General features: G+C 56.5%; 2 protein-coding genes across 23 annotated transcripts in view; both read left to right on the top strand.

Annotated features, from left to right (window-relative positions):
• The first annotated feature begins 1,509 nt into the window (after positions 1 to 1,509).
• SPATA20 (spermatogenesis associated 20) lies at positions 1,510 to 9,770 on the top strand. Its single transcript, XM_053568724.1, has 16 exons — positions 1,510 to 2,060; positions 3,000 to 3,179; positions 3,277 to 3,341; positions 3,489 to 3,643; positions 3,722 to 3,865; positions 3,949 to 4,150; positions 4,617 to 4,747; positions 4,846 to 4,950; positions 5,103 to 5,177; positions 5,281 to 5,490; positions 5,569 to 5,761; positions 6,082 to 6,250; positions 6,529 to 6,740; positions 8,192 to 8,391; positions 9,170 to 9,250; positions 9,410 to 9,770. The coding sequence occupies exons 1-16, from the start codon at positions 1,984 to 1,986 to the stop codon at positions 9,578 to 9,580; spliced, it is 2,370 nt and encodes a 789-aa protein (XP_053424699.1). The 5' UTR covers positions 1,510 to 1,983; the 3' UTR covers positions 9,581 to 9,770.
• Positions 9,771 to 15,474: 5,704 nt separating this feature from the next.
• Positions 15,475 to 25,788, top strand: part of CACNA1G (calcium voltage-gated channel subunit alpha1 G) — a 62,805-nt gene continuing 52,491 nt past the window's right edge. For all 22 annotated transcript variants that reach the window (XM_053568707.1, XM_053568694.1, XM_053568711.1 and 19 more), the window contains exons 1-5: positions 15,475 to 15,735; positions 22,705 to 22,816; positions 22,977 to 23,110; positions 23,494 to 23,591; positions 25,505 to 25,664. In XM_053568707.1, coding sequence (XP_053424682.1) covers positions 15,494 to 15,735; positions 22,705 to 22,816; positions 22,977 to 23,110; positions 23,494 to 23,591; positions 25,505 to 25,664 — 746 coding nt within the window. In that variant the 5' untranslated portion in view covers positions 15,475 to 15,493. The remainder of the gene's footprint in view (positions 15,736 to 22,704; positions 22,817 to 22,976; positions 23,111 to 23,493; positions 23,592 to 25,504; positions 25,665 to 25,788) is intronic.

The following is a 25,788-nucleotide window of genomic DNA, read 5'->3' as shown; positions in this document are numbered from 1 at the left end:
AGGGACCTGCTACAACCCCTGGCTATTTTTTTTTTTTTTATTGTAGTTGTTGTTTAGCCGACCTGGGCTGGGCTCAAACCTGCCAGCCCCAGTGTATGTGGCTGGCATGGTGACCACTGAGCTATGGGCACCGAGCCATCTTCAATCTTTCTATCCTTTCCATCACACCAGATACCTGTCCACTCTTTTTTTCCCTTCCTTTCCCCTCCCTCCTCCTCCACTTGGCTCCCCACCCACCATCTGACTTCACTGGAATAATGCCCCCCACACCCACCGCGGGGACGGGGACCTGTTTCTATCCCATTCTGGTTGCTTTCTTAGGAGTCTGACAGTGTACACACTCCATTCTTCTTGCGCCCCTTGCCCTCCTTGTCGCTGGGTTGCCACTCTCTCTGGGTTTCCCCTTTATACAATGGCTGGTCCATGTCTATATCTCCCTCAGGCCCACTCAAGCCCAGACTTGAGTCCTCTTCCCTGCTTGCTGCACCATGTCCCTGGAAGAACTTTCCACACCCACATTGTCTCCACGGCCTCTCCTCTGTGCTCTAAGCCCTGTCATCTCCATCCCTCTGTGCACATCCTCAAAGGCACCTCAGACCAAGAGGGCCAAAAATGAACCTCATGAACCATCCCCTGCCCTTCAGGGAATGGCCCCACCACGCAAGTCAGGCTGGACACCCCCTTTTCCTAACTAGGAATCCTGATGGTGTTTCTCCTTCTAACCTCCAGCCCATCCCCTTCTCAATATTGCCACCCCCTGGGCGCTGTTGACTTCCTAACTACCCCTGCTCCACTCTTGCCCCTTTCTCCACTGAGCATCTATACAGTGGTTCTCAACCTTCCTAATGCCGCAACCTCCTAATGTTGCGACCCACAGGTTGAGAACCACTGGTCTAGTAGACTATTTCCAAAACACAGATCAGCTGGGTCACTCTCCTGACTAAAATCCTTCAATAACTTCCTTCTGGTCTCATCAAAATTCCCTACCAACGGAGCCTGGTGGCTCACCCCTATGATCCCTGCATTTTGGGAGGCTGAGGTGGGAGAATTGCTTGAGGCCAGGAGTTTGAGACCAGCCTGGGCAATATGGGAAGACCCCATCACTATATTTCAAAAATTCCCTTCTGACAGTTCACAAGTCCCTCTGAGACCTGATTGCTTTCTCAGGAGTCTGACAGTGTACACACTCCATCCTTCTTGCACCTAACCTCATCTACTACCTGTCTTCCTTTCTGCAGTTCCTCAGCCCTGACTCACTGACATGCCACAGGGCCTTTGCATATCCTGTTCCTTCTGCCTCTTTCCCCAGCACTCTCCCCATGCTTCCTCTAAGTAGCTACTGCACAAACGTGGTTCCCTCAGGGAAACCTTTCTCCCTTGTCCCTTCCAACAGATCAGGTCCCTTGTTATGTTATACCCCTTCACAAGCCCCTTGTCACAGTTGGGTGGTAGTATATTCATTTATTCAGTAACAAATGAGGCAAGTGTGCAAAGTATACTTGAGGCATAAAATTGTTATTATTCAGGGAAGGCTTCCTGGGGTGTGTGGGATTTGAACAGGGCCTTGGGATAGAGAGGCTGTGCAAACCAAAGCCAAAGTAGGTGGACCTGGACAAGGCATGCTTTGGGGTCGGGCTTCGTTTCTTATCTGAAAAATGGGCAAAGGTTGTACAAAATGAGCTGAAGCTCTGACATTTCATGGCCTTAGCATCCCACAGCCCTTCCTATTTCCATCAGGAGGGTCGTCCTCCCGCAGGCCAGGGTAATCTAGTGAGCCCATTCCAGTTTCCTGAACACACTTGCAAGCTCGGGCTCTCTGGTCTGCAATTCCGCCTTTGACCGCCGGGCGGCGCTCGGAGACCAGCCTCGCAGCCCAGAGCCTCAGCGACGACCCGCCAACGGCTCTGTCCGGGCCTGGTCCGCCCCTCGCAGTCTCCTGGTCCCTTCCTGTCCGCGGCGTCCCAGCCCACGGTCTGAGCAGCCATGCTGGGTTCGCGGGCCCTGGAGGGCCGCGGCCTTCTGCTGTGCCGCGCCGGGCCAGGCCTCGACGCAAACCGCAGGTACTGGCGGGCAGCAAGCGGGCCGCTCGGGCACGCCCTACGCCTGCGGGCCGGTTGTCTTTCCGGAGCCCGTTCCCATTGCCTGCCCAGACCACCCCTACATGCCCCATCCCATCTTCCGGTCGGCTCCCATGGTTATAGGCCTGGACCCTGCAGGAGGCCCCCCACCTTCACCCCCACACATCTGGCTCCCTAAGGACTGTCCTGTTCTGACACTGCCTCCAGGAAGCTTTCCTTGCACCCCAGTACTGGGCCAAGGGCCTTCCTCAACAGTACCCCATATCCCGTCACAGTCCTTCACTGCTACTCAGACCTGTCATTGTATAGGTCTGCTCCGCAGCACCACCCTCCCAGGCTGAACTTGGTGAGGTCAGGGCCCATTTGGGATTCTCTAGGTGTCCTGGGGGTCTAGCACAGGGCCTGGCCCTGCAAAAGTGCTCTGCAGGTGGCTGTGGAACGAGGGAGACTTGGTGTCTGTCTTCCTCTGGTTGCCCCCAACCTGGTCCAGTCCCCAAACCTACTTTTCTTGACCTTTGCAGTCACCAGCAGCGGGCAGCTCTCCTGCCCACTTATGCACCCAGGCCTGCCAGAGAGCCACCTCCCCACAGCCATGCTGGGAGGGGCCCTGTTAGGGGGAGAGAACGGAGCCCCAATGACCATTCTGTCCATTGTGACCCGCCTCAACCTCACAGTCATTCTTCCCACCATCGAGTCCGAGAGGTTGGGGGAGACTAACCTGGCAGGGAGCCCCCAATGAGCCACCTCTCCTCACCCCCCCCAAAACACAAGGGGGAGCACAAAGGCCACGGTCTCCCTCGTGGCTCAGAAAGGTGGGTTCTACGTGGGGCTTGGGGCTGGGTGGCATGGGGCAGGTGCCAGGGTTCCAGGGGAAGGTGGAGGAGTTCCTACCTTTCCTGTGTGACCCATCGGCCTCTCCAGGGGTAGCTCCTCCCGGGACAAGGACCGGAGTTCGACGGTCAATAGTTCAGTGCCCATGCCTGCTGGAGGAAAGGGAAGCCGGTCTAGCTGTCCACCATCTGTGCCCCAGAGGACTCCCAACCGCCTGATCAGTGAGAAGTCACCATACCTCCTACAACATGCCTACAATCCCGTGGACTGGTGAGTATTCTCACGATGCCTTCCCAAAGCAGCTGGGGTCCCAGGCCCCTCCTCGACCTCCTGGTCTGCTGAGTGATGCCCCACTTGCTTTGTCTAGGTACCCCTGGGGACAAGAAGCCTTTGACAAGGCCAGGAAAGAAAACAAGCCAATTTTTCTCTCAGGTAGTGCACCACGGATAGGAGGAAGTTCCTCTGGGCTCTGGGGGCTCCCAGGAATCTGAAGGTCAGGACCTATTCAGGCCAGCTGGGACCACTTGGCTGGCTCCTGACCCATCACTGGCCCCCGACCTCCTCTTGGCCCCATTCCAGTGGGATACTCCACCTGCCACTGGTGCCACATGATGGAGGAGGAGTCCTTCCAGAATGAGGAGATAGGCCGCCTGCTCAGCGAGGATTTCATCAGTGTGAAGGTGGACCGCGAGGAGCGGCCAGATGTGGACAAGGTGTACATGACGTTTGTGCAGGTGAGCCGTCTTCCCACTCAAGTGTGCGCTGCTCCAGCTCTGGGGCGTCTCTGCTCATGTCTGTGCTCTCTCTGCCAGGCCACTAGCAGTGGTGGGGGCTGGCCTATGAACGTGTGGCTGACCCCCAACCTCCAGCCCTTTGTTGGGGGCACCTACTTCCCTCCAGAGGATGGCTTGACCCGAGTTGGCTTCCGCACAGTGTTGCTGCGAATCCGAGATCAGGTGGGTTTGCTCTGGGGAGTGAGGGACCAGGGTGGGTAATGAGGAGACAAGCTGACCCCCAGGTGTGCCCCCACCTCCAAAAGTGGAAACAGAACAAGAATACCCTGCTAGAAAATAGCCAGCGTGTCACAACAGCCCTGCTGGCCCGGTCAGAGATCAGCATGGGTGACCGCCAGCTGCCACCTTCTGGTGCCACCATGAACAGCCGCTGCTTCCAGCAGCTGGATGAAGGCTATGACGAAGAATATGGTGGCTTCGCAGAGGCCCCCAAGTTTCCCACACCAGGTCAGTGTCCCCTGTGCCCACCTTACCCCAGGTCTGGCCTTCTGATCCTGTCCTATTCAATGATCTACAAACCTCCACCTCAGTCCTAAGCTTCATGTCCTCCTGACCAGCCAGTGACCTTCTTACTTCTGGCCTGTCAGTAAAGACCTGACTTCTGGACTTAGCAGTGACCCTGTGACCTTGACCTAGATAACAACCTGACCTTTGTGATCCTGGCTTGGCTAATGACTTTCTGGTCTCTGATCTGGTCAGCCATATTCTGGTCCTCTTTGGGCCAATGTTCTGACCTCTAGCTTGGGCGGTGACCTTCTGTTCTCTGGGATAACTGTTGATCTCCCAATTCCCAGCCTGTCCAGAGACTGCCTATTGGGTGAACTCCTAGCCCAGACCTGACGAGGAGCCTCCTGACCTCCCAGATTTCCTGCATTCCCCATTCTCTCACTCATGTCTTTTTGGTGCCTCACAGTGATCCTGAACTTCCTGTTCTCCTACTGGCTCAGCCATCGACTGACCCAGGATGGCTCTCGGGCCCAGCAGATGGCCCTACACACCCTGAAAATGATGGCAAATGGGGGCATCCGGGACCATGTGGGACAGGTGAGGTGGCTGAGGGTTTCCTGGAGAGATGGTGGGAGGTAGTGGAGTTGGGACAGAGGCTGGGATCAGCCTCCAGCCCTGCATCCCGCCTGGCACAGGGCTTTCACCGCTACTCCACGGACCGCCAGTGGCATGTCCCACACTTCGAGAAGATGCTCTATGACCAGGCACAGCTTGCCGTGGCCTATTCACATGCCTTCCAGGTGATTATGTCTCCTACTTAATCTAAACTCTTAATTCCCTTCCATACACCCAGGCTTCCCTCCCATCTTCCTGGAAAAATGTCACCCTCCCACAAAGTCCCTAGGCAGCCCCAGTGACCTCTATTTTCAGCCTCCTTTCTTTCCCTCCTCAGATCTCTGGGGATGAATTCTTTTCTGATGTCGCCAAAGGCATCCTGCAGTATGTGTCTCGGAGCCTGACCCACCGGGTGTGTGTTCACTGAGGCAGGCGGGCCTGGCTGTGGGCATGTGGCAGGGTTGGGGCCTCCACTGCCCTTTAGGCTGGAGCCAGCCAATTCTCCCTCCCCTCAGTTTGGAGGTTTCTACTGTGCAGAGGACGCAGACTCGCCCCCAGAGCGCGGCATGCGGCCCAAAGAGGGCGCCTTCTACGTGTGGACAGTCAAAGAGGTCCAGCACCTCCTGCCTGAGCCTGTGCCTGGTGCCACTGAGCCGCTGACCTCAGGCCAGCTCCTCATAAAGCACTATGGGCTCACGGAGGCCGGCAACATTGGCCTCAGTCAGGTGAGGGCTTCTGGGGACACGGGAAGGGGCCGGAGCCTGTCTGGCCTGTGGGCACCCGGCAAAGGCTGTTTTCCGCAGGACCCCAAGGGAGAGCTGCAGGGCCAGAACGTGCTGACTGTGCGGTATTCACTGGAGCTGACAGCTGCCCGCTTTGGCCTGGACGTGGAGGCTGTGCGGACCTTGCTCAATACTGGGCTGGAGAAGCTCTTCCAGGCCCGGAAACACCGGCCCAAGCCACACCTGGACAACAAGATGCTGGCTGCCTGGAACGGTGGGGCGGCATGTCTGAGCCTCACACCTGTCCGTAGGATCACGCTTCCCAAAGCCCCTTTTGTCTGTGAGGCACTAGCTAAATGCTAAGTCTTCCTTCCTTAGGTTTATTGCCCTCAATTTACCAAAGAGCAAACAGGCTTAGAGAGCTGTAGTAGTTACCATGCCCAAGGTCACACACGAGGCAGGGAACCCTGCCCTGCCTGGCTCCAGGACCCAAGCTATCCCTTCCTACCCCACTGCTCCAGAGAGGTGTTAGGGTGCATGGGTTTGAGGGGCCCTGGCCAGCTTCTTACCACCACTGGTCTCTTTTGCCTCCAGGCCTGATGGTGTCTGGCTATGCTGTGACTGGGGCTGTCCTGGGCATAGACAAGCTGGTCAACTGTGCCACCAGTGGTGCCAAGTTCCTGAAGCGACACATGTTTGATGTGGCCACTGGCCGCCTGATGCGGACCTGCTACACTGGCTCAGGGGGGACTGTGGAGCACAGGTAGGAAGCTGCGCAGACTGAGGCTTCATCTCCCTGTGTGTCCCTGCCTGCCTCTGCCCCATGTCTCCCCTCTAGTGGGCTCCAATCCTGGCTCTGCCAGGTGCTTGCTGTGAGTTCTCATCCTCCCTGGGCCCCTTTACTCAACTAGGAAATGAGGGTGCCTACCCAAGAGGGTTCACTGGGAAGGATAAATGAACAAATATGTGAAAGAGGCCCCCTCTGTGAAAGGCCCCCTTTCTTGGGCCTGTCCCAGCCCCTCCCCTGATGCCTGTCCCCAGCAACCCGCCCTGCTGGGGCTTCCTGGAGGACTACGCCTTTGTGGTGCGGGGCCTGCTGGACCTGTATGAGGCCTCACAGGAGAGCTCCTGGCTTGAGTGGGCTCTGCGGCTGCAAGACACACAGGACAGGCTCTTCTGGGACTCTCAGGGTGGTGGCTACTTCTGCAGCGAGGCTGAGCTGGGGGCTGGCCTGCCCCTGCGCCTGAAGGACGGTCAGTGGGGGTATGATGCTGGCCTGGAGTCCTGGTCTCGGCTGGGGCTTGGGTTTCCCTGGGGGAGGTGTAAGTGCAGTGTAGCGGTGAACAGCAGGCATGGGCAAGAGCCTTCCTGGCATCACATCTCTGCTACTTATTAACTGTGTGACTTTGGGTTGGTCTCTTATTTTTGAGTCTTGATTTCTTAATAGGCAAAATGGAGCTAACATTGGCACTACCTTACAGGGTTGGTGTAAAGATTGATTTAGCTGTCCTATGCACACACTTAGCACACTAACTGGCACCCATGGATTCAGACATTAAATAAGGCTGATGTGGTCCTTGCCCTCATGAAGCTTAAAGTACAATACGCGAGACAACTAATAAACAGTAATAATGCAAAAATGCATGCACCAACATGTAGTTTAAACTGTGGTGTGTGCCATGGAGAAGTAGGACCCTCTACTAAGTATCTGTCCCTTGGTCACATCCATGCCTTGACTGTGGTTAATGGTCTCTGTCCTCCTACTCAAGTTTTAGCTCTTCAAAGAGCAGAACTTTCTGTCACTGCTGTATCCCCCAAGATCTGGTGCAGTCCTGGCACATAGTGGGTGCTCCATAAATGTTAGTTGAGGGGATGAAAGGGCCTTGAAAGAAAAGTACAGAGAAGATCCACCCTGGCCTGGGAGAGATCATATTATATCTGTAACAGGTGTCATTTAACTAAGGTTTGGAGGGCAAGAGGGGTCATGTGCGGAGGAGCTGGGATAGAGTTCAGGTTCAGGCAGGGAGGGAACAGCCTGCATCTGAGGGCAGAGGGGCAGGTCCCCAGGAGGTGCTGAGGTGGCAGAGCAAGGAGGTTTTGAGCAGCTTGTGAACTAGCGTGGTTTAGGTTTAAGGAGGTTGCTCTGGCTCTGGCTCAGACCAGGGGTGGAAAAGGGATGGCAATGTCATACACAATGGCAGAGATACAAACACAGGACAACATAGAGCACACAGGTGCATCCAGAGAGACACAGATGCATGGGCAGGCATGGGCAGAGATTTGAATGATGGTAGAGGGCAGAGATGGAGAGAGGTGGTGGGAATTGGAGTTATTGTGGCTGCAGCCCCAGCAGCCATTATAGATGGATTAGAAGTGGAGGATGAGGGAGGGAGAGGAAGGGGGCAAGGATGAAGGTACTCTGACTTGGGCAGCTGGGTGGCTGGACAGAGGTCTCAGTGAGGTGGATCCTGAGCACTAGGAGTTCCACCTGGCACAAATGGAGTTGAGGATGCCCATGAGAGAGTGAAGCGTCAATAACTGCAGGGGGTGCAGTTATCCTTTTAACTCTTGGACCAGAGGAGGAACAGAGGAAGCAGGGCCTCTTCTCTGTCCGACCCCTTGGGGACCCTGGACACAATTCTGGGGCAGGGTCCTGGGACCCAGGGTCCCTTGCCCTTACCTCCTGCCTCTCCACACCCTGCAGACCAGGATGGTGCAGAGCCCAGTGCCAATTCCGTGTCAGCCCACAACCTGCTTCGGCTGCACGGCTTCACGGGTCACAGGGATTGGATGGACAAATGCGTGCGCCTGCTGACTGCCTTCTCAGAGCGCATGCGCCGCGTCCCTGTGGCACTGCCTGAGATGGTCCACACCCTCTCAGCCCATCAGCAGACGCTCAAGCAGGTGAGGGAAGCGGACACTTGTGCTGGGATCACGGGTAGCAGGAGATCTGGGGCTACAGTGGGGGCTGTCCTCAGATCTCAGGCCTGTGTGTGCTGCTCTCTGCAGTGGAGATGTCTGCATCTGAGAGACAGGCCTCGGCCTAGGCCTGTGTGAGAGTCTGTCTCTAGTCCTCTTGCTGGTGTATGGGGACTGGAGATAGGGGCTAAATACGGGTCCCTAGTGGCTGGTGGAATATTTCTCTGTCTCTGTGTATCAGCGTAATTGTTTCTGTCCCTATTGTGTCATTGCTGTGTGTGACCCTGGAGGTGTGTGTGTGTGTGTGCGCACCTGCCTTTTGTGGGTATCCTGGTGTTTACCTGTCTGCGTGGATACACCCGTCTCAGCTTCGCCTGCTTCCATCGGCATGTTTGCATCTGTGTCTGGGTGTGCATGTGTTTGGTGTTTGTACGTGTGGCATCTGGCTCTGTGCGGGTACACCTAGTTGTGACTACTCTGTGTCTCTCTGGATGCACCCGTGTGCTCTCTGTTGTCCTGTGTTTGTATCTCTGCCACTGTGTATGACATTACCACTTTGTGTCTTCTCGTGTGTGTATGTGTGTGCATGTTTTGCCACTTGCCAAGCATTAACTCTGATGCAGCCTCTTGGCAACTGAGATGAGTCCCATTTCTTCTTGGGGTTACAGGGTAGGGTGGAGGGAGGAGGATGAGGAAGCTGTGGAAGGTTGGGCCTCAGCCCCTCTCTTATCTGATACTGGAATGACCTTTCTATTCTGGCCAGATCGTGATCTGTGGAGACCGCCAGGCAAAGGACACCAAGGCTCTGGTGCAGTGTGTCCACTCTATGTACATTCCTAACAAGGTGCTTGTCCCTGTGGGCCCAATACCACCTCCTCTGAGCTGCCCTCTCCCTGTCCCTGCTCTCCGACATCTCCATCCCCTCTGAAGGCTTGAGGAGAGGTAAACTCCCAGTTGGCCCTGTGCCCCCCAAGTAACCCTTTCTGCTATTCTGCTGCTCCAGGTACTAATTCTGTCTGATGGGGATCCCTCAAGCTTCATGTCCCGCCAGCTGCCTTTCCTGAGTACCCTGCGACGGCTAGAAGACCGGGCCACTGCCTATGTGTATGAGAATCAAACCTGCTCCATGCCCATCACTGAGCCCTGTGAGTTACGAAAACTGCTCCATCAGTGACTGCCCGACTCCCTAGGGCTGGGCAGAAGACAGAGCTTTCCAAATGACCAGAGACTCAGACTCTGCAGTGCCCTGCAGAACCTGTGGCCATCCCCGGGCACCCCGCCACCAGGTGACCTTGGCCATCCTCACTGCCTCCCCGTGGGTACCCCACTCACCCTGGAATAAACCTAACAGTGTCCCGCGGTAACCTCAGGATCTCAGCCTCACTTGTGAGGGAGAAAACCGGCAGCCCAGGGCCTCATCCTCTAGGAGGCCCAGGCTGATGCCTCTGCCTCCCCCCACTCCTCCATCACCTTGCAGAGGTCACCAGGCTGACCCTGCCCCCATCCATGGTCATTTGCAGCCTGAATGAAACTGTGATCAGAGGACCAAAACCAAATACAGATCACCAGAGTTGGGCTTGGTGTGTGGACTGGCCCAGGAGAGGAAAGCCCAATTCTCACCTCCAGGAGATGCTAAGAAGGGAACCTGCCTTCCCTCCCCATTGTCTCCTGCTCTTGAGCCAGGACAGGGACAGGAAATGTCTGTGTGAATTTTTATATTTCATGGAATAGTGACGTTTGCACATGCCCTGGTGTACTGCAGAGCTGCTGTTGCCAGGACTAAAACATTTCTTTGGGGGTGTCCATCTAGCCCCCACCACACCAAGATGGAAGCATGGCCTCCTGTAAGAGGTCATATTGTCCACCCCTCTGCTGCCATGCAAGCTGGTCTGAGGAAAGAGTTCTCTTTCATTTGGAGCTTCTGTTGGGTTAGAAGTCCTTCCCCAAATCTGAGCTGCAGAGAAAGCCAGGCTCTACCTGTGACCACCTCAGCCTGCTCAGTGTTGAGAGATGCTCTTGATCCCATCCTTGGCACATACATCTTGGCAGGATCCAGAAACCCATCTACCTTCCACGGGGTGGGGTAGAGGTGGGGCAAGTGGGAAACATATTTTCAGAAAGGCTGGTGTGGAGGATGAGGTTGATGGGACGCAAGCTGCCCCCTGGGGCCTTCAGGAGTCTGCTGAGTCCTGGGTGTCTTCATATCCCCTCAATCAAGCAATATAGCTAAAAGCAGCTGCTAGAGACAAGGTGAAGCTGCATGGGGCCACTTCCTGGGGGAAGCAGCGGGGAGGAGTGGAGCAGGAAGGTGCTCAGGACTGGATGGAGTAGCTCCCTGCACATGGTCACACGCAGCCACACATGGTCACCAGGACCAGAGTCAGCTGGGCAGCCAGGCCCTCACTGCAAGCCATGGGCCCATCTGGAGGGGATTAGAGCTCCAGCCAACAAGGTCAGCTGGCCCCTTGCTAGCTGGAGCCTACTCAGCCTTGCCCGGAAGTGAGAGGGCTGGGCAAGTAGAGCCAGGCCTGGGAGGTAGCAGGGAGGGAGGATGGAGTGTGGTGAAGCACAGGTGGCCTTTTTGGCAGCCCCAGACCTGGCTTTGGAATAGTCTGGGCAGTTTGCCAAGCCCTTTTGCCACTGTCATCCCATTGACTTTCATGAATGAGCTGGTGAGGCAGGTACCTTTAGCCTCATACTGGTAGATGATGTTTGAGGCCCAGAGAGGCTAAGAGACTGGCCTGTGACTCCTCAGCACCTGCGGCTCCTTCTGGGGTCTTCAGGGTACCATAAAGACCCTAAGGCTTCCTCCTTCCCAGGAGACCCAGGCCCAGCCAGGAAGGAGAGTGCACTTGGTGTTGCCCCTTCACCCAACCTGTGTTCTGGTCTCCTCTTTCCCTTCTCCTGTTGTCAGGCACACACATGACAATGAGATTCTGTAAGTGGGTTCAGAAGGAGTTAGTGCCTTAAAGGGTGAGTTTTCCCAGGAGGGCTTGAATTTCTTTTTTTAGAGACAGAGTCTCATTTTGTTGCCCTCGGTAGAGTGCCATAGCGTCCAGCTCTTGGGCCCAGGCAATTCTCTTGCCTCAGCCTCCCGAGTAGCTGGGACTACTGGTGCCCGCCACAACCCCTGGCTATTTTTTGTTGCAGTTTGGCCGGGGCCGGGTTTGAACCTGCCACCCTCGGTATATGGGGTCGGTGGCCTACTCACTGAGCCACAGGCGCTGCCCAAGGGCTTGAAGTGCTGAACATAAATTTTGCTCAGATGTGGGATTTTAAAAGTTCGGGCATGGGCAGCGCCTGTGGCTCAAAGGAGTAGGGCGCCGGCCCCATATGCTGGAGGTGGTGGGTTCAAACCCAGCCCTGGCCAAGAACTGCAAAAAAAAAAAGTTCGGGCAGCCTCCCTTTCCCTTTGCTGCTAGTGCCTTTTGGGTGTGTGCTCCCTGCTCTCCCAGCAGGGCAGTTGTGGGCAGGGTCAGTGGAGACAGGGCCATGAGGTGTGGGCAGTCACTTCAGTCATTTCATCTCTCTAAGCCTCAGCTTCCTTATCTGAAAAAATGGGAGACCACCCACTCAGCTCTCAGGGTTGTTGAGGACTAAATGGGGATAATGTCTGTATTCCTGAGCAAAGACTATCACAGATGGGAAGAGATCTCTGATCCTGGGGGAGCCAAATGGGCTATGAGAAAGGGACCACCGCAGCAGCCCTGGAGGGGGCTGGAGCTGCTAGCCAAGCAGGGTGCTGCCCATAAGGGCAGAAGAGGTCTTAGACATTTCAGCTTAACTTCTTTGTTGGAAACTGCAGCCCAAAGAAAGGAATTTTTTGATCTCTCCTTCCTCCTCCCTACCCGAAGATATTATTCATTCACCTAACAACTGTGTGGCAAACCCTTAGACCAGGTCCTAGTAAGCAGAATGGACACAGTCTCTCAGGGAACACAGAGGCTGGAGGGGGAGGCAGTCATTACCAGAAATATACATATACAATCCCAGCCTGGGCTAAGTGCTACAAGGTTCCAGACTTTTGTCTGGCTCATACTGTATCCTCAGCACCTTAGCACTACAGAGGCATTGAAATACTTGCTGGAAAGAAGGCCACTCTGAGGAGGTGATGTCAGAGGGGCTGAGGCTTGGAAGGCTGAAGTTAGTGGGTCCTGCCTCACCACCCCTCCCCCACTTAGGCTAAGGGGAAGCATCTCTGACTGGACCACAGTCCTTTGGTGCCCAGTATGGGGATGAGGATGTCTTGGGTGGCAAGTGTTCTGCAGGCCCCAAACCCAGGGAAATAGATGTGGATCTCAATTTATCCAGATCTGTTTGTGCCTGCCCTCCTTTTTGGCTATGTTCTAGAACAGAGGTCAGCCTAGAGACCAGGGATGGCCTGGATGAAGGATGAGGTGTGGGGCTTGCTTACCACAAGGGAACCCGACCATCGGTCTGGGCAAGGCTCTCTGGCCTCAATTCCCACCTCTGCAAAGATTGGGTGATGAGAATCCCTAACTCTCCGAGCCAGCCCCGAGCCTCTACCCCCACAGAAGGAGCAAGCACCTTGCAGACTGCGGACCCGCAGGAGGGAAGAAGGCGTCAGACACGCAGTACAACCATAAATAGCCCCCCTATCCCAAAAGACCGCCCGGAGTTCAAGACTCTGGCGCCGCACGCTAGGAATGAGAGCAGAGACTCCCGCCAGGAAAAAAAGGCATTTAGGGAATCTGCTCATTAGCATGAAATGCAGATGAGCCCGGCCTCATTTGCACAACTCAGTGCGCGGATTTGACGAAAGGGCAACAAGAGAGGCGACCAGCACTGCAGCCACTCTGCTCCCACCCCGTGCCCCGCAGCTGGCCGGGCCGGAGCTGAGATGCCCCCTACCTCCGCCACGGCGGTGCGCCGGGGCTGCGTGGAGAGTCGGGGGAGAGGGATACAGAGGTCATCCGCTTCATCTTTCGGACTCTCCGCAGTGGCGTTAGCGCTCCGAGAGAGGGAAATGACCCACCTGCTTGGTACCGCTGTTTCTACCTCTTGCAGATATTGGGGAAGTGCTTACCCATGTCTAATCCTCGATGTCTCCCCCACACCCTTCGCGCCCAGCACTCTTGCAGCCCTGCGCTCCACACACGTCTTTTTGGAGTGCCCCAGCGGCGGAAAGGAGGTAAAGGTGTCTGAGCCCCCGAACTCGCAGAGGTAGGCGGGGCGAGGGCCGGGGTCTGCGGGTGCGTGTGCGCGCGTGGAACGCACAGACCTTCCCAGACACGCGGCCGGTAGGGTGGAGGTGAAGCTCCTGTCACGCAGACAGCCTCCCCCTAAGTCATATTGTAATTCAAGAAGGAGAAACTGAGGCAGGGATGGAGACTTTGAAGGTAAAGCCCAGGTTTGTGCTTTCATCCCCTCCCCCACACTCAAGACCCCAGCGGTTCCCTTTTCAGGAGTCCTCGCTCTGTTTCTGGGGAATCCGGGCTCTGCAGTCCGGAGCTATCTGCCTGGGTCCACGTGTTCAAGAACGAAGCCCCCTCGCGGAGTCTACGCCCTTCACAGGATCCCTATGGGCGGGGGATGAAGCGCAGGATTATCTCAGTGAGGTCAGGCCGGCAAGTTAGAGTTAGCAGGTCTGGATCAACGTGTCAGAAGTGGACTTTGGAGTAGCATCAATAAACCCTAGAGGTTGGTGGAAGCCACGCCCAGGCCGTGCCTATCCCTGCCTTTCCCTGGCTCTGCCGGCTTCCCCCAAGACCGGCCCCCTCCAGCCCGAAGCCCCACCCCTGGGACATACAGCTCCGTTGCTTCCCTTCCCTGGTCCCTCTATCAAGCTCAACGACAGAGTGGGCTATTAACCAGGTGGAGACCCAGGATTTCCTTCTGGGGCTGGTCACACCCTCACCCCCATGCCGCCAGCCTCCCTTCTCCGGGCCCACCCAGAACTGAGCTCCGCCCTCCGGCTGCTGTCCAATTCAGGGGTCGTGGACAAAGGATGCCCGGGACCTGCGGCGCTACCCCTGGACCCCAAGCCAAATACTGATTCACGGAGGCTCGCTCCAAGGGAGTCCCAAAGACCCCAGAGGCCAATAGGAAAGTGGGTTCGGTCTGGGTAGCGGTCTGATTGGCTCTAGCCTTTGGGAGCGGACCCAGGAGCAAGGGGAGGGGAGAGAGGCGGTCCCGGGCTTTGGGGTGGGAACCGGATTCCAGCTGTGGTTCTCTCCGGGCGCTCCCGCCCGCACTGCCACGGCGGCTGACCAATGGGCACACGCCTTGGGGCCGATGGCGGGCGGCGATTGGCTGTGAGGCTGGCAGGGGAGAGGCGGGGCCGAGGCTTGAAGTTGGAGTGAGGGATCCAGCTGTGGTGTGCGCCGGGCGCCTAGCCGCCGCTTTCGCTTGCTCGCTCCGTGTCTCGGCCGGAGGAGGAGGCAGTGGCGCCGGCGACAGCTACGGCAGCGGCTGCCACCGCGGCGGCTGCGGCGGCGGCATCTCCGCCTCCACCCCTGCCCGGGACTGCCCCTCACCGTCTCCCCGCCCCTCCCGGACCGTAAGCCCGCCGTGAGGCGGAGGAAGGAGCCGCCCCCTACCCCCTCCAAACCCACCCGCAAAGAGATCCCTCCTCCCCTCCCCCCGCAGCTGCTGGCGCGGAGCCGGGACGATGCTGACCCCTTAGATCCTGCTCCAGCTGCGCCGCGGGAAGTGGGGGCGCCCTCCTCGGACCCCCCGCCCTCCGCCGGTGCTCCCCATCTCTCTCCCCCTCTCGGGGGTGCTTGGCCGAAGGTAGCGCCGAATCCGGCAATCGGAGCCTGGGCGCGAAGCGAAGAAGCCGAACAAAGTGACCGGGAGCCGGCCGGCTGGCCCGGAGAGCCCCGGGGACCCAGGGGAAGCGGGACTCGCCCCGGGCAGAGCTTCCCCGCGACCCGGTGCCCTGCGGGCAGCATGCCCCTGCGGGCAGGGGGAACTGGGCTGAACTGGCCCTCCCGGGGGCTCAGCTTGCGCCCTAGAGCCCCCCAGATGCGCCCCCACCGGGGCCCCCCAGTTGCGTGAGGACACCTCCTCTGAGGGGCGCCTCTTGCCCCTCTCTGGACTGCCCGGAGCCCCGGCTGGCCAGAGGATGGACGAGGAGGAGGATGGAGCGGGAGCCGAGGAGTCGGGACAGCCCCGGAGCTTCATGCGGCTCAACGACCTGTCCGGGGCCGGGGGCCGGCTGGGGTCAGGGTCCGCAGAAAAGGACCCAGGCAGTGCGGACTCCGAGGCGGAGGAGCTGCCTTACCCGGCGCTGGCCCCGGTGGTTTTTTTCTACTTGAGCCAGGACAGCCGCCCGCGGAGCTGGTGTCTCCGCACGGTCTGTAACCCATATCCTTCGGGGCACGACGGCCAGCCTCCGTGGTCGGAAGTGGGGCAGGCCGAGTCGCCGCCAAAGGGGACAGAAGGCCAGGTGAGTCGGAGAACAGAGCATGGAAGGTGGGCAGATAAGAGGGGGGCTGCTAAGGAAGGGAGGAGGCGTCAGAGTGGGAGCGGGGAAGCTGGCAGGTCTAGTCGAAACCCCCCAGGCGAGCCCCACCTCAGTACACACACCTCAGTCCTTCTTGGGAGATCGGGGTCCAAGCCAGCAAGAGAGATGTGCCTCGATGGTCCGCAGCTGGATGCTCTCCAGATGTGGGCAGGGAAGGGTCGTCATCCTCCAGATGTGGGAAGCTTCAGGAGCCTGGGAGCTCTACTCCGCCCGCCGCCGGTTAGCGAGCTGGGTTTGGTTTCCGAGTTTGGGGGGTGGGGTAGGGAGGAAGCTGCGGGAACGGAGGAGGGGGAACGGCAATCTCCTGGGTTTCCCTCCTGCCCCCGCCCCAAAGTTTGCGGCGTATTCTAGGGTTCGATCCCCCCACCTGGTCCTTGAGGCTGAGGTTTTTACTGACCCAGAGGGAGATGTTGGGGGGCGGGGACCAGGTCTTATCCCCCCACCTCGTGGGCTGGAGCACAACAAGGAGATTCCGGCGGCGGCTGATGTCAGGGGCGCAGAATGAGAACAAGATGTGGTGGAGGGGCCGTCTGCCCGAGCTGGAGTGGAGCCCCTTTCAGCTGGAGCCCAGTGTCGGGAGTGCCTCCTTCCACTCCAATTCTTTATTACATGAAGGGTGCTTAAGGTTGCTTAAGGGAGTTTTGTGCTGGATTTTTTCTTGTGGAGGGAAAGACTGTGGCAAGAACCTTAGCAAGTGGGGGATGGGATTTAGCTGGTCCAGATTACTCCTCCATTTTCACAAATAAAGAGTGCTCCCGCTGATAGCAAAGCAGTTATGGGGGACTGCAGTCCTGCAAAAGTATTGGGGAAACAGTGAGACTGTGAGCGTGTTCACTAAAGGAAGACTTGGGTCCACCACCCCAGCGTCTACTTCACAGATGGGTTTGGGGAATGCAAGCCCCACATTCTAGGGAGTTGGATTTAGCACTGCCCCTACCCTCCGCCCAGTCTGGAGTAGTAGGGGAGACCTCAGCCTCTGAAACCCCAAGCACAAAGCACTGCTTGACTAATGCCTGGCTCCTGGGCTCCATGGTGGGTCCTGCCACCAAGGGAGGGAAAGGTGGGGTGAGGTTGCACTGCTACCTCAGGTGTTGACAGCTTCTCCTGGCTCCTTCTTTCCAGCTCAGAGGTTCTTTGGAATCTAGGGTGGGAGGCCTCAGGTTTCCCTTGTAGCCCCTGAGAGCCCCACCGGGACTCTGCCTTGGGAAGGGGGGTAGGAAGCTTGGAGCTGCCCTCACTCTCTGCAGCTCTGCTGCCTCTAGTGCGCAAAGCAGGGATGAGCTTGGGCTCCCCCCCATCCCCCATCTTCTATATCCTGTGGTCTTTGGGAAGCTCCCCTCATCACACCCTCTCCCCATTCCCTACCCCTTCTTCATTTTCTGTCTGAGCTACAGAAAAAGAGAGGTAGGGGCTTCAGAGGCCTGTGGTCCTCTAAATAGTCACAATCTTGAGCTGTAATCCCCCACTCCCAGGCTCCTTTCTCCATGGCAGAGATGGAGACGGAGGATAAAATAATGTTGAGAAGGATGGGCTCTGAGCATCTCTCTGCCCCTAACCACCTTCCCCCTCTATGAATAGTGAAAAATGCCAGCATCTATGTCTTCCTTCTGAGAGCCCAAGGGAAATAGATCACCTTGCTCCCCCCCACCAATAGATTTCTTGCTAGTATCTCTTCCCACCTGCCCTATCTCCAGGTACTAGTGGAGGGTTTGGAGGCAGACTCCTTCCTTGAGTCCCTGGAAGAAGACAGGTGGTGAGGGTTCGGAGGATGAAAAAGTGGGAGCCCAGTGCTCATCCTGGGAATGGAAGCAGGCTTATCTCGGGGGCGTGGGAGTCTGGGGTGGGGGACATCTGCATCACTAGGTCTGGAGAAGCAGCTAAGCCTGGGTTGGCTCGGGATGGGTTGAGAACAATTACTTGGCAAGGGGGCTGCCTGAACTGTGCCCCCCACCATTTCCATCCTACCCAAGTGCCAAGAGCAACCTGTATTTTTGCTGCCAGAGGGTCTTCCGCGTTCCTTTTCTCTCTTTGTGGAATCTGCTGTGAAAACTGCTTTGGTTCCCTGAGGGACCCTCTGTACCTCTGAGTTGGAGGGACATAAGGACACTTCTCATCCCCCCTCCTCCCACCACAGACTGAAGCTAGTTTGGCTTTTCTTGGCACATTCTCGGCCCCCCTTTTTTTTTTTGTCTCAGCCTCTTTAAGAGACCAGGTTTCCTAGAGAGGAGATCTAGACCCAGGTAGGAAATGGTGTGTGTGTGTGTGTGTGTGTGTGCGCGCGTGCATGTGCTGTGGAGGCAGCAAATGGCAGAAGGTGCACAGTGCTTGTGTCCATGTTGGGGATAGCGGGGTATTGGCAGACAGTCACCTCAGAGCCCCCTCCAGCCCGCCCCCCCGCCCCCCTCGCCCCACCCCCTGGCTCCCTGGGTTACAGGGTTACAGGGAAGGGTGTCAGCTTCTCCAGCATGTGCTTCTTGGTGTGAGGGCGTGCGTTTCCCTCTGGAAGGAGATCCTGAGTATCCCCTCTCTGGCTGTTGTGTCACATCTGGAAGTTTGTGTAGGAGTTTCTCCAAGCTCAGAGCCCAGCACAGCTTTTTCTCATTTGGAAATCACAGGCTGGCATTTGGGATGCGAGAAAGGGGGAGTGGAAGGGGGGGGTCAGAGGCGGAGAGGGGAGCCTGCCAGGAGTGGGGGAGAAGGGGGAGGCCTGACCAGCAGGAGCCCTAATAGCTTCCAGAAGCTGGTGTGAGTCAGTATGTGACTGTTCATCACTCTGTGTGTCTGAGTGTGTGCCTCTAGAGCGGAGGGGGCACCAGGAATTTCTGAAGCCTTCTTGCCAGTGTCCCAGTGCAGCAAGTCTACCTAGGGAGAATTCTCCATAGCTGTCCTCAGGAAATGTTCTTCCTGTCTCCTCATCAATTCTCTACCCCCAATTTCCAAACCCTAAGCTCTCCAGAGGGGATTCTGGGGTGAAGGGCCGGGGCTGGGTATTTGGATGGGATTGGGGGGCAGCTCACGCTTTGACACTCTTCTGCCCCGGGCCACCTTCCTTCTGTGTCACATGTACACTCCTTCCAGTCTGCCGCACTCCACCGGTCTGCTGGGGGACTCCTTGTCACCCATGGTGCCAGTTGGAGCCATTCCTGGGATTAGCCCCACCACACAGCCCCCCCTTTGCCTGTCCCCGCCCACCTCTCACCCTGCCCTGCCTTCCTCAGCCAGGATGGCGACAGACACAACTGCTCACACGCGCAGAGATGCGCGCGCATACACACACACACAGAGTCACAGACATTTGAATCAGATTTCTGGCCTATTTCCCCTCCCAAAAATTCCAGCGGGCCATCTCTCTTGTGTCTCTGTGTCTCTGTGTCTCGCGTCTCTGTCCCTGGGTGGGGCCTACTGTCTTTCAGTTTAGTTGAAAACCTCTCTCTCCACACACCCACACACTCAAGTTTGGGGGAGCACAGGAAACAGGCTTGTAGACATAGGGGCTCTTCTGGGGGAATCCCCCATCTAGCCCCCCCCAACATGAGTCTCGAGACAGAGCCTCTATGGGATTGCCGGATCCAATAGACACCAGCCTCTTTGTGGGATGGGTGAGGCAAGGGCTGCCCTCACCCCACCTCCCCAACTCTTACTAGAAGGCCAAGACTCCTGGGTCCAAGCCCATTTCCTCCTCAACGTTCCTGAGTTTCAGATTTCCAGATTCCTAGGAGGGAATGGGGCTGCGAGAGGGCCTGTTTCCCTTCTCGGTTCATGCCTGGAGCCCTTGTGCCCCTGGAGGTACCCCAGCCCACTTCCCTCCTCTCCCTGCCCCCTCTCGCCATTACAGCTGCCAGGCTAGGCAAGAGCTCTATCTAGATAAAACCTCCACACAGAGGACTCATTTGTGAAGATAACATGCTCTAGTTCTCTCTCCCAGGAGGGATGGAAGTGGGGTTCCTCTTTCTGCCATTTCCTTTTTTTCTGCTTTTGATGGTGGTTTGTGGGGAGAAGAAAGATCCTCCCCTCTCCTACCCCCCTTTGGGATCCACTCCAGCCCGGACAGTCACCATAGCAACAGTAGACATGTGACTGCACAGGTCTCTCATCGTCACTATGGTAACCAGTGTCCCCCGTTCCCTTGGTTACCATGGGGATCTGTCACATGGTTCCCTCAACCTGATAACCTGTGGGTCTCCCTGAGTCCCCTTCCCTGCATGAGGATGAGACAGCAGACTGAGGGGAAATCATATGTGAAGGGGTCTTTTTAATCACCATGGCAACAAATCCACACCACCTGGTGACACATCCTCCTGTTGTTATGGCAACAGAAGAACATCATACAGTGACATACTGCCATGTTCCCAAGGAAACGAGCCCCACCCTGAGAAGGGTGAAAGACCTCCGCCCCACTGATTATTCCTCTTTTCAGATTGTCCCACATTTTCTTGTGCCTTGGCCTCTTCCCTGTCCATTGTGCTCACCTGTAGTGAGAGGGGAATGATAGAGAGCAGCCAGGATGTACTTGGAAGTAGGCTGGAATGCCAAGGGGCTGCCACGGCTAGGAGCTCGGTGTGGGGCCATTTGGAGGCGGACTCTGGCTATAAGAGGCCCCAGTCTGAGCTTGTAGAGGGGAGGACAGAAGAAAGGCAGCTCCTCTGTGGGATTGCTTCTGCCCCCACCCATGGTTATAATCAGTTCATCTCTATCAAGGGAAACAAGGCAGGGAAAGATGAATGGGGAGACACATCTGGCTTCTAGGCTGGGAGACTGATAGATTGATTCATTCATTCACTCTTCCCCTGTATGGATCATCTGCTACATACCAGGCACTACTCTAAAGTCTGGGCAGGATATAAAGGTATACCAGAGTGCCCCTGCCTGCCAGGAGCCCACAACTCTGTAAGGGAGATGAGACCAGTGCATAGATGACTAACATGGTGGAATCATGCCATTAGAGGGGTCCAAACACATATACCAGGAGCCCCTCATCCTTTGAAGACTACCTGCCCCCCCTCACGTAGAGACATTTGGTCACATGGGATCCTTCCAGCCCCTGCCAAGGAGAGGAGTGGGCTAGCTTAGGCAAAGCAGACCGATTCTTGAGGGTAATTGTATTCCCTTCCCAAATGAAGGCTCCCTCCTTGTCCCCCTTTTTCCAGGGTGACCCCTGGCTGACCCCCATTCTGGGGAGAGATCCACTGGGCTCTGGCTCCACTCAGAAAAACAGTTCCATGGACACAGAGCACTCTATTTCCTTCCTTCCATCTATCTACCCCCCCCCCCATCTAGAACTTCTTTTAAAACTTTTATTATTGTAAGGGAAACCGGTGCTTTAGGACTTCCAGGGTGCCAAGGACAGGTGTGGGCAGGATGTGAGTCCAAAGGAGAAGGGACTGGGTAGCAGGGGTGGCAGGGGAGATGTGAGGGGCCTGTAAGAGTCTTGGGGGATTCATGGGCTTCTGGGGAGGGAGTGTGGCCCGGGATTCAGGACAGAGATGGGTTGTGACTGGGACAAGCTGGGAGGAAGGTCCTGGGGTCCCTGGACATTCCTACTGGTCTCTTCATACCTGGCCAAAGCCTTCTCATTCCTTACGTAGGGTTAAGACAGGAAGATTCCACCACTGAGACTGGGTGGGTGAAGCGTGCCAGGGGCTGCCATTCCCTAGCTGGTATCCCTTCCCCATTCCCCTCTGCTTGTTTACTCATTTGTCTGTGGGTCTAGTGCCTGGAACCTTCTAAGATCCAGAGGTTATTTTACACATTGTCCTCCTGATGGGCTGGAAGTGAGTCACTCAGTACAGTCTATTATGTGGAAGGACTCAGGGCCTGCCCTCACCCCACCCCCCTTAGCAAGTACCCCTCCCCCTCTGCCGTTTTGGCTGGTCTGGGCTGGAAGCCACCGGAAGGTGTGATGGCAGCATGGCTTGTGTGTTCAGGGTATCATCTACTCTGCATGGCCTGGGGGCTTTGCCTAGCACAGTGCCTAACTTGTAGCATGTCCTTGGTATTTAAATTTGTGAGTGTGTCTAGTGGCTCTTTGAGGGCTTTGAGAGGTCAGGAGGCTGGCAGTGGAAGAATGAGCCTTGGGCTCCAGTTCTGTGGCAAGGGAACCACAGCTGTGGTCTGTGGACAGACCTCTGCATGTCCACCTAGTGCTGGGGCCGTCACAGCAGCCCCTTCCTGCCTGCCTGCCTGAGCAGCTATGGTATGCAGAGGAAAGCATCATAGATCAGGAGCCTGGGAACCTCAGTCTCATCCTAGCCTGTCTGGTGACCTTCAGCATGTGACTTCAGTTCTCTGGACCTCAGTTTCCTTGGGTTCTGGGAAATAAAATGATCTACCTTGGATACTTCACAGGGCTGTGGTGAGCATCGACTGTGGCATTGTGTGAAAGTGCTTGGTAAACTGTAAGGCAGGCACAATCCGACTTGAGGTTTGTGTAACACATTCACATACATTATCTCATTTGCTTCTCACATCTATCCTGTGAGGTAGGGAGAACAGGATTCAGATTCAGCAGCAAACTCACGGTGTCTGGCATTTCCACAAGCACAATCGATTCTATTCCCCAAATGGCTTGTGCAAATAGTCAGGTTATTTGTGTCTTTTTCTACTTTTACAGAAAGGTGAGATGACCATGGTGGGCCTAGGCCTGGTCCTAGGGGCTGGTCTGACTGTAGGTCAAGGCTCTCCTGCCCCCTGTGATGCCTGGGTGTTCTTGGATGGAAGGGGAGACCAGCAAGCAGGAGGTGTCGGGGCGGGGGTGTGGGGACCAGCTCCAGATCTAGCCCTGGCCGGCTGTTTCCTTGACGGCCCAATACCTGGTTTGAGCGCATCAGCATGTTGGTCATCCTTCTCAACTGTGTGACCCTGGGGATGTTCCGGCCATGTGAGGACATTGCCTGTGACTCCCGGCGCTGCCGGATCCTGCAGGTGAGTGTGCTGTGTGTATTGGGGGGTGCATGGCTTCTAATCTTAACCCACCTGACTCCTCTGCAAGAGGCCCTGCCCTAACTGGCAGGGGCTGGGGTGAGGGTGGAGGGTGTCCCGCCACCCCCTTCTCAGTTTCAGCAGCTTCTTGTCCCCACACCAGGCCTTTGATGACTTCATCTTTGCCTTCTTCGCTGTGGAGATGGTAGTGAAGATGGTGGCCTTGGGCATCTTTGGGAAAAAGTGTTACCTGGGAGACACATGGAATCGGCTTGACTTTTTCATCGTCATTGCTGGGTGAGGGCCTGGGAGGGGGAAGGAGAGCAATGGATCAGATCAGCCCCTTCCTTGGGCCCAGGGTTCCAGGCCTCCTGCCCCTGCCTCAGCCCAGTTATAGCTCTGCTTTCTTCCTGGCTGTCCACTAAGAGTTTAAGTCTGTCCTACCTGCACTTCTCTGAATTCCATGTCCTCCTCTCAGCTCTGCCTCCTTATCGGATGCAGAGTATGTCCTGGGCTTGGGATGGCCCCGACCCCCAGGCAGGGAGCCAGATCTTCAGGGTCCCTTGGTGGAGGAGCAGCCAGAGGTCATCCTGCTGCCCCACGGTGGGATTCCTCCTTAGCCTCTTTTGACCCCATGGTGGCCTTGACTCAAAGGGCCTCCCTCTGGGCCCCTCCCACAGGATGCTGGAGTATTCGCTGGACTTGCAGAACGTCAGTTTCTCAGCTGTCAGGACAGTCCGAGTGCTGCGACCGCTCAGGGCCATTAACCGGGTGCCCAGTGAGTGACCCCTTGGCCCTCGGCCCCTAGATAGAGAGCCTTAAAAGGAAAGGCAGAAATCTCAGACCACCACCTCCCACTGTGTCCCCACCTCACCACTCATGGGCTCAGCTGGCACCTAGAGTTGCTGGAACCAAATGAAGCCCCTGGCTGTGGCACTGTGAGAGTCACCTGGGAAGCCCCTTTGCTCCATTTTAGTCTGAATTTGGGTCAGAGTCTCAGAAACATCTCAGATGATTCTGTCCTCCTTTAGCTAGATGACCACTCTCCCCAGAGTAGTAGGGGCACTTGGGGTGGGTGGAGAGACACGCAGGCCAGGTCAGATGCAAGGTGCAAATGGCCTGTTCTCACCAGAACAGCCTCTTACACAGTCTAGTTCTCACTGGTGAGACCACATTGGCCATGCTGAACTCGACTTCTGTCAAGAGAAGGCCACTCCACGCCACACCCTCCAGGCTCTATTCCCTTCCTCCCTTCCAACCCGTTGCAGCGACTGCTGGGACCATTATCTAAATTAAACCGCATTGCTTTCTGGAGCCAGGGAAGCTTTGGCAGCTCTAGCTCCCCCTACATCCTGCCCCCCCACCCACTTTGCTCAGGCCCCCTTTGCAACTCCCTGACCTACACAAGCTACAGATGGTCCCTCTGCCATTCCGGGAGTGGGGGCTGGGGGACACAGGTTTCTGGGTCTCTGTGTCTGCTAGTGTGCCAATGTAGCCCACTTTGTTGTGTGTATGTGTGTGTGAGAGAGAGAGGGAGAGGGAGAGGGAGATGTGGCTGCCTCTGGGAAGGCAGAGCTGAAGAGTGTGTTCTCTGGGGGCCGGGGCGTGTTGGTGTTAACAGGAGCTCCAGAATAGGGGTGTGCCTTGCCTCCTCTTCCGCCCCAGGTGACGGCTGGCAGATTTATAGGCCTCTGTCTAACCACCGGTGTAATTCTCTTAATGCAAACCCTGAGGAATTGATCTCAGTTGGAGCATAGAGGAGCTGAAGGGGGATGGGATGGGAGGACTGGGAAGAAGACTGCATGAGAAGGCTGGGTGCTTGCTGCAGTCACCAAGAGGGTTAATTAACAGCTGCTTAGAAGCTTTTGCCCTCGAGGGGGCAGGAGGCCATAGATAGGACTTGAGGGGAGGGGTGAAAGGAGCCACTAGAGTTCTGTCTGCTTGACACCGGGCATGGTGGGCAGGGGATGGATTCAAACCCTTTGGGCTGGTTGGGTTCTAGGCCAGGAATATGGAGAGAAGGAAGTATCCCTAACAGGGCTCTTTGGGAGGAGGGGGTTTCAGTGGCTTTCCCCATGGAGGGGGCTGTTAACTGATAGACTTGTGAGAAAACATCGTAGTCCCGCTTCCGATCCTGATCTGGGTATCTAGACTCAGCAGGGAACAGACTCAGGGCTGGGGTCTGTCTCAGAATCATGGGAGATCACAGGGTATCCTGGCCCCTGCTGAGGTTCTGGTTCTTAAAGTGAGATTTCTGCCTGCTAACATCCTTCCTGGAGTTCTCTGCCTCAGTTTCCCTAATGACCCCAGTGGTGATAATTTACAAAGGTCAGGTGACTGGTGGGAGAAGGAAGTGGGAGGGTATTGTGTGTGTTTGTGTGTGTGTGTGTGTGTGTGCGCGCGTGAGCGTGTGTTGGGAATGGGCTTGGGAAACACAAAGCCTGGGTTTAAGTCCTGGCATCTACATTTAGCAGCTCTGTGACACTGGCCACATTACTCCACCTCCTTGCTTGTGGTGTTTGGGTAAGCCCAGAGGAATGGTGGGTAGGGTGAGGGGTCTAGGGGCTGCCTTGGAAGTGAGAGGTGTCTGTTGGTGTCTCCTCCACCTTGAGCTGGACCATCAGCATCCCTGGTGGGCCCCTCTGGGAGTGCACCAGCCTGGCCGCCCCAGCCTGGCCTCTGCCCCCACAGGCATGCGCATTCTCGTCACGTTGCTGCTGGACACACTGCCCATGCTGGGTAACGTACTGCTGCTCTGCTTCTTCGTCTTCTTTATCTTCGGCATCGTTGGCGTCCAGCTGTGGGCAGGGCTGCTCCGCAACCGATGCTTCCTACCTGAGAATTTCAGCCTGTGAGTGGCAGTCAGGCCGGGGCAAGGGCCTGAGAGTGGTCGTGGGCTTGGGACTTCCCTGAGTTCCTTCTTCCTGTTGCTACAGAGTCATCTGTTCTCAGATCTGAGATATATCTGGTTCTAC

This window comes from Nycticebus coucang, chromosome 18 (assembly GCF_027406575.1).
Source record: "Nycticebus coucang isolate mNycCou1 chromosome 18, mNycCou1.pri, whole genome shotgun sequence".
Classification (NCBI taxonomy): Eukaryota; Metazoa; Chordata; class Mammalia; order Primates; family Lorisidae; genus Nycticebus; species Nycticebus coucang.
The sequence above is the reverse complement of the archived record's forward strand: the minus strand, read 5'-3'. Positions and strand labels throughout refer to the sequence as shown.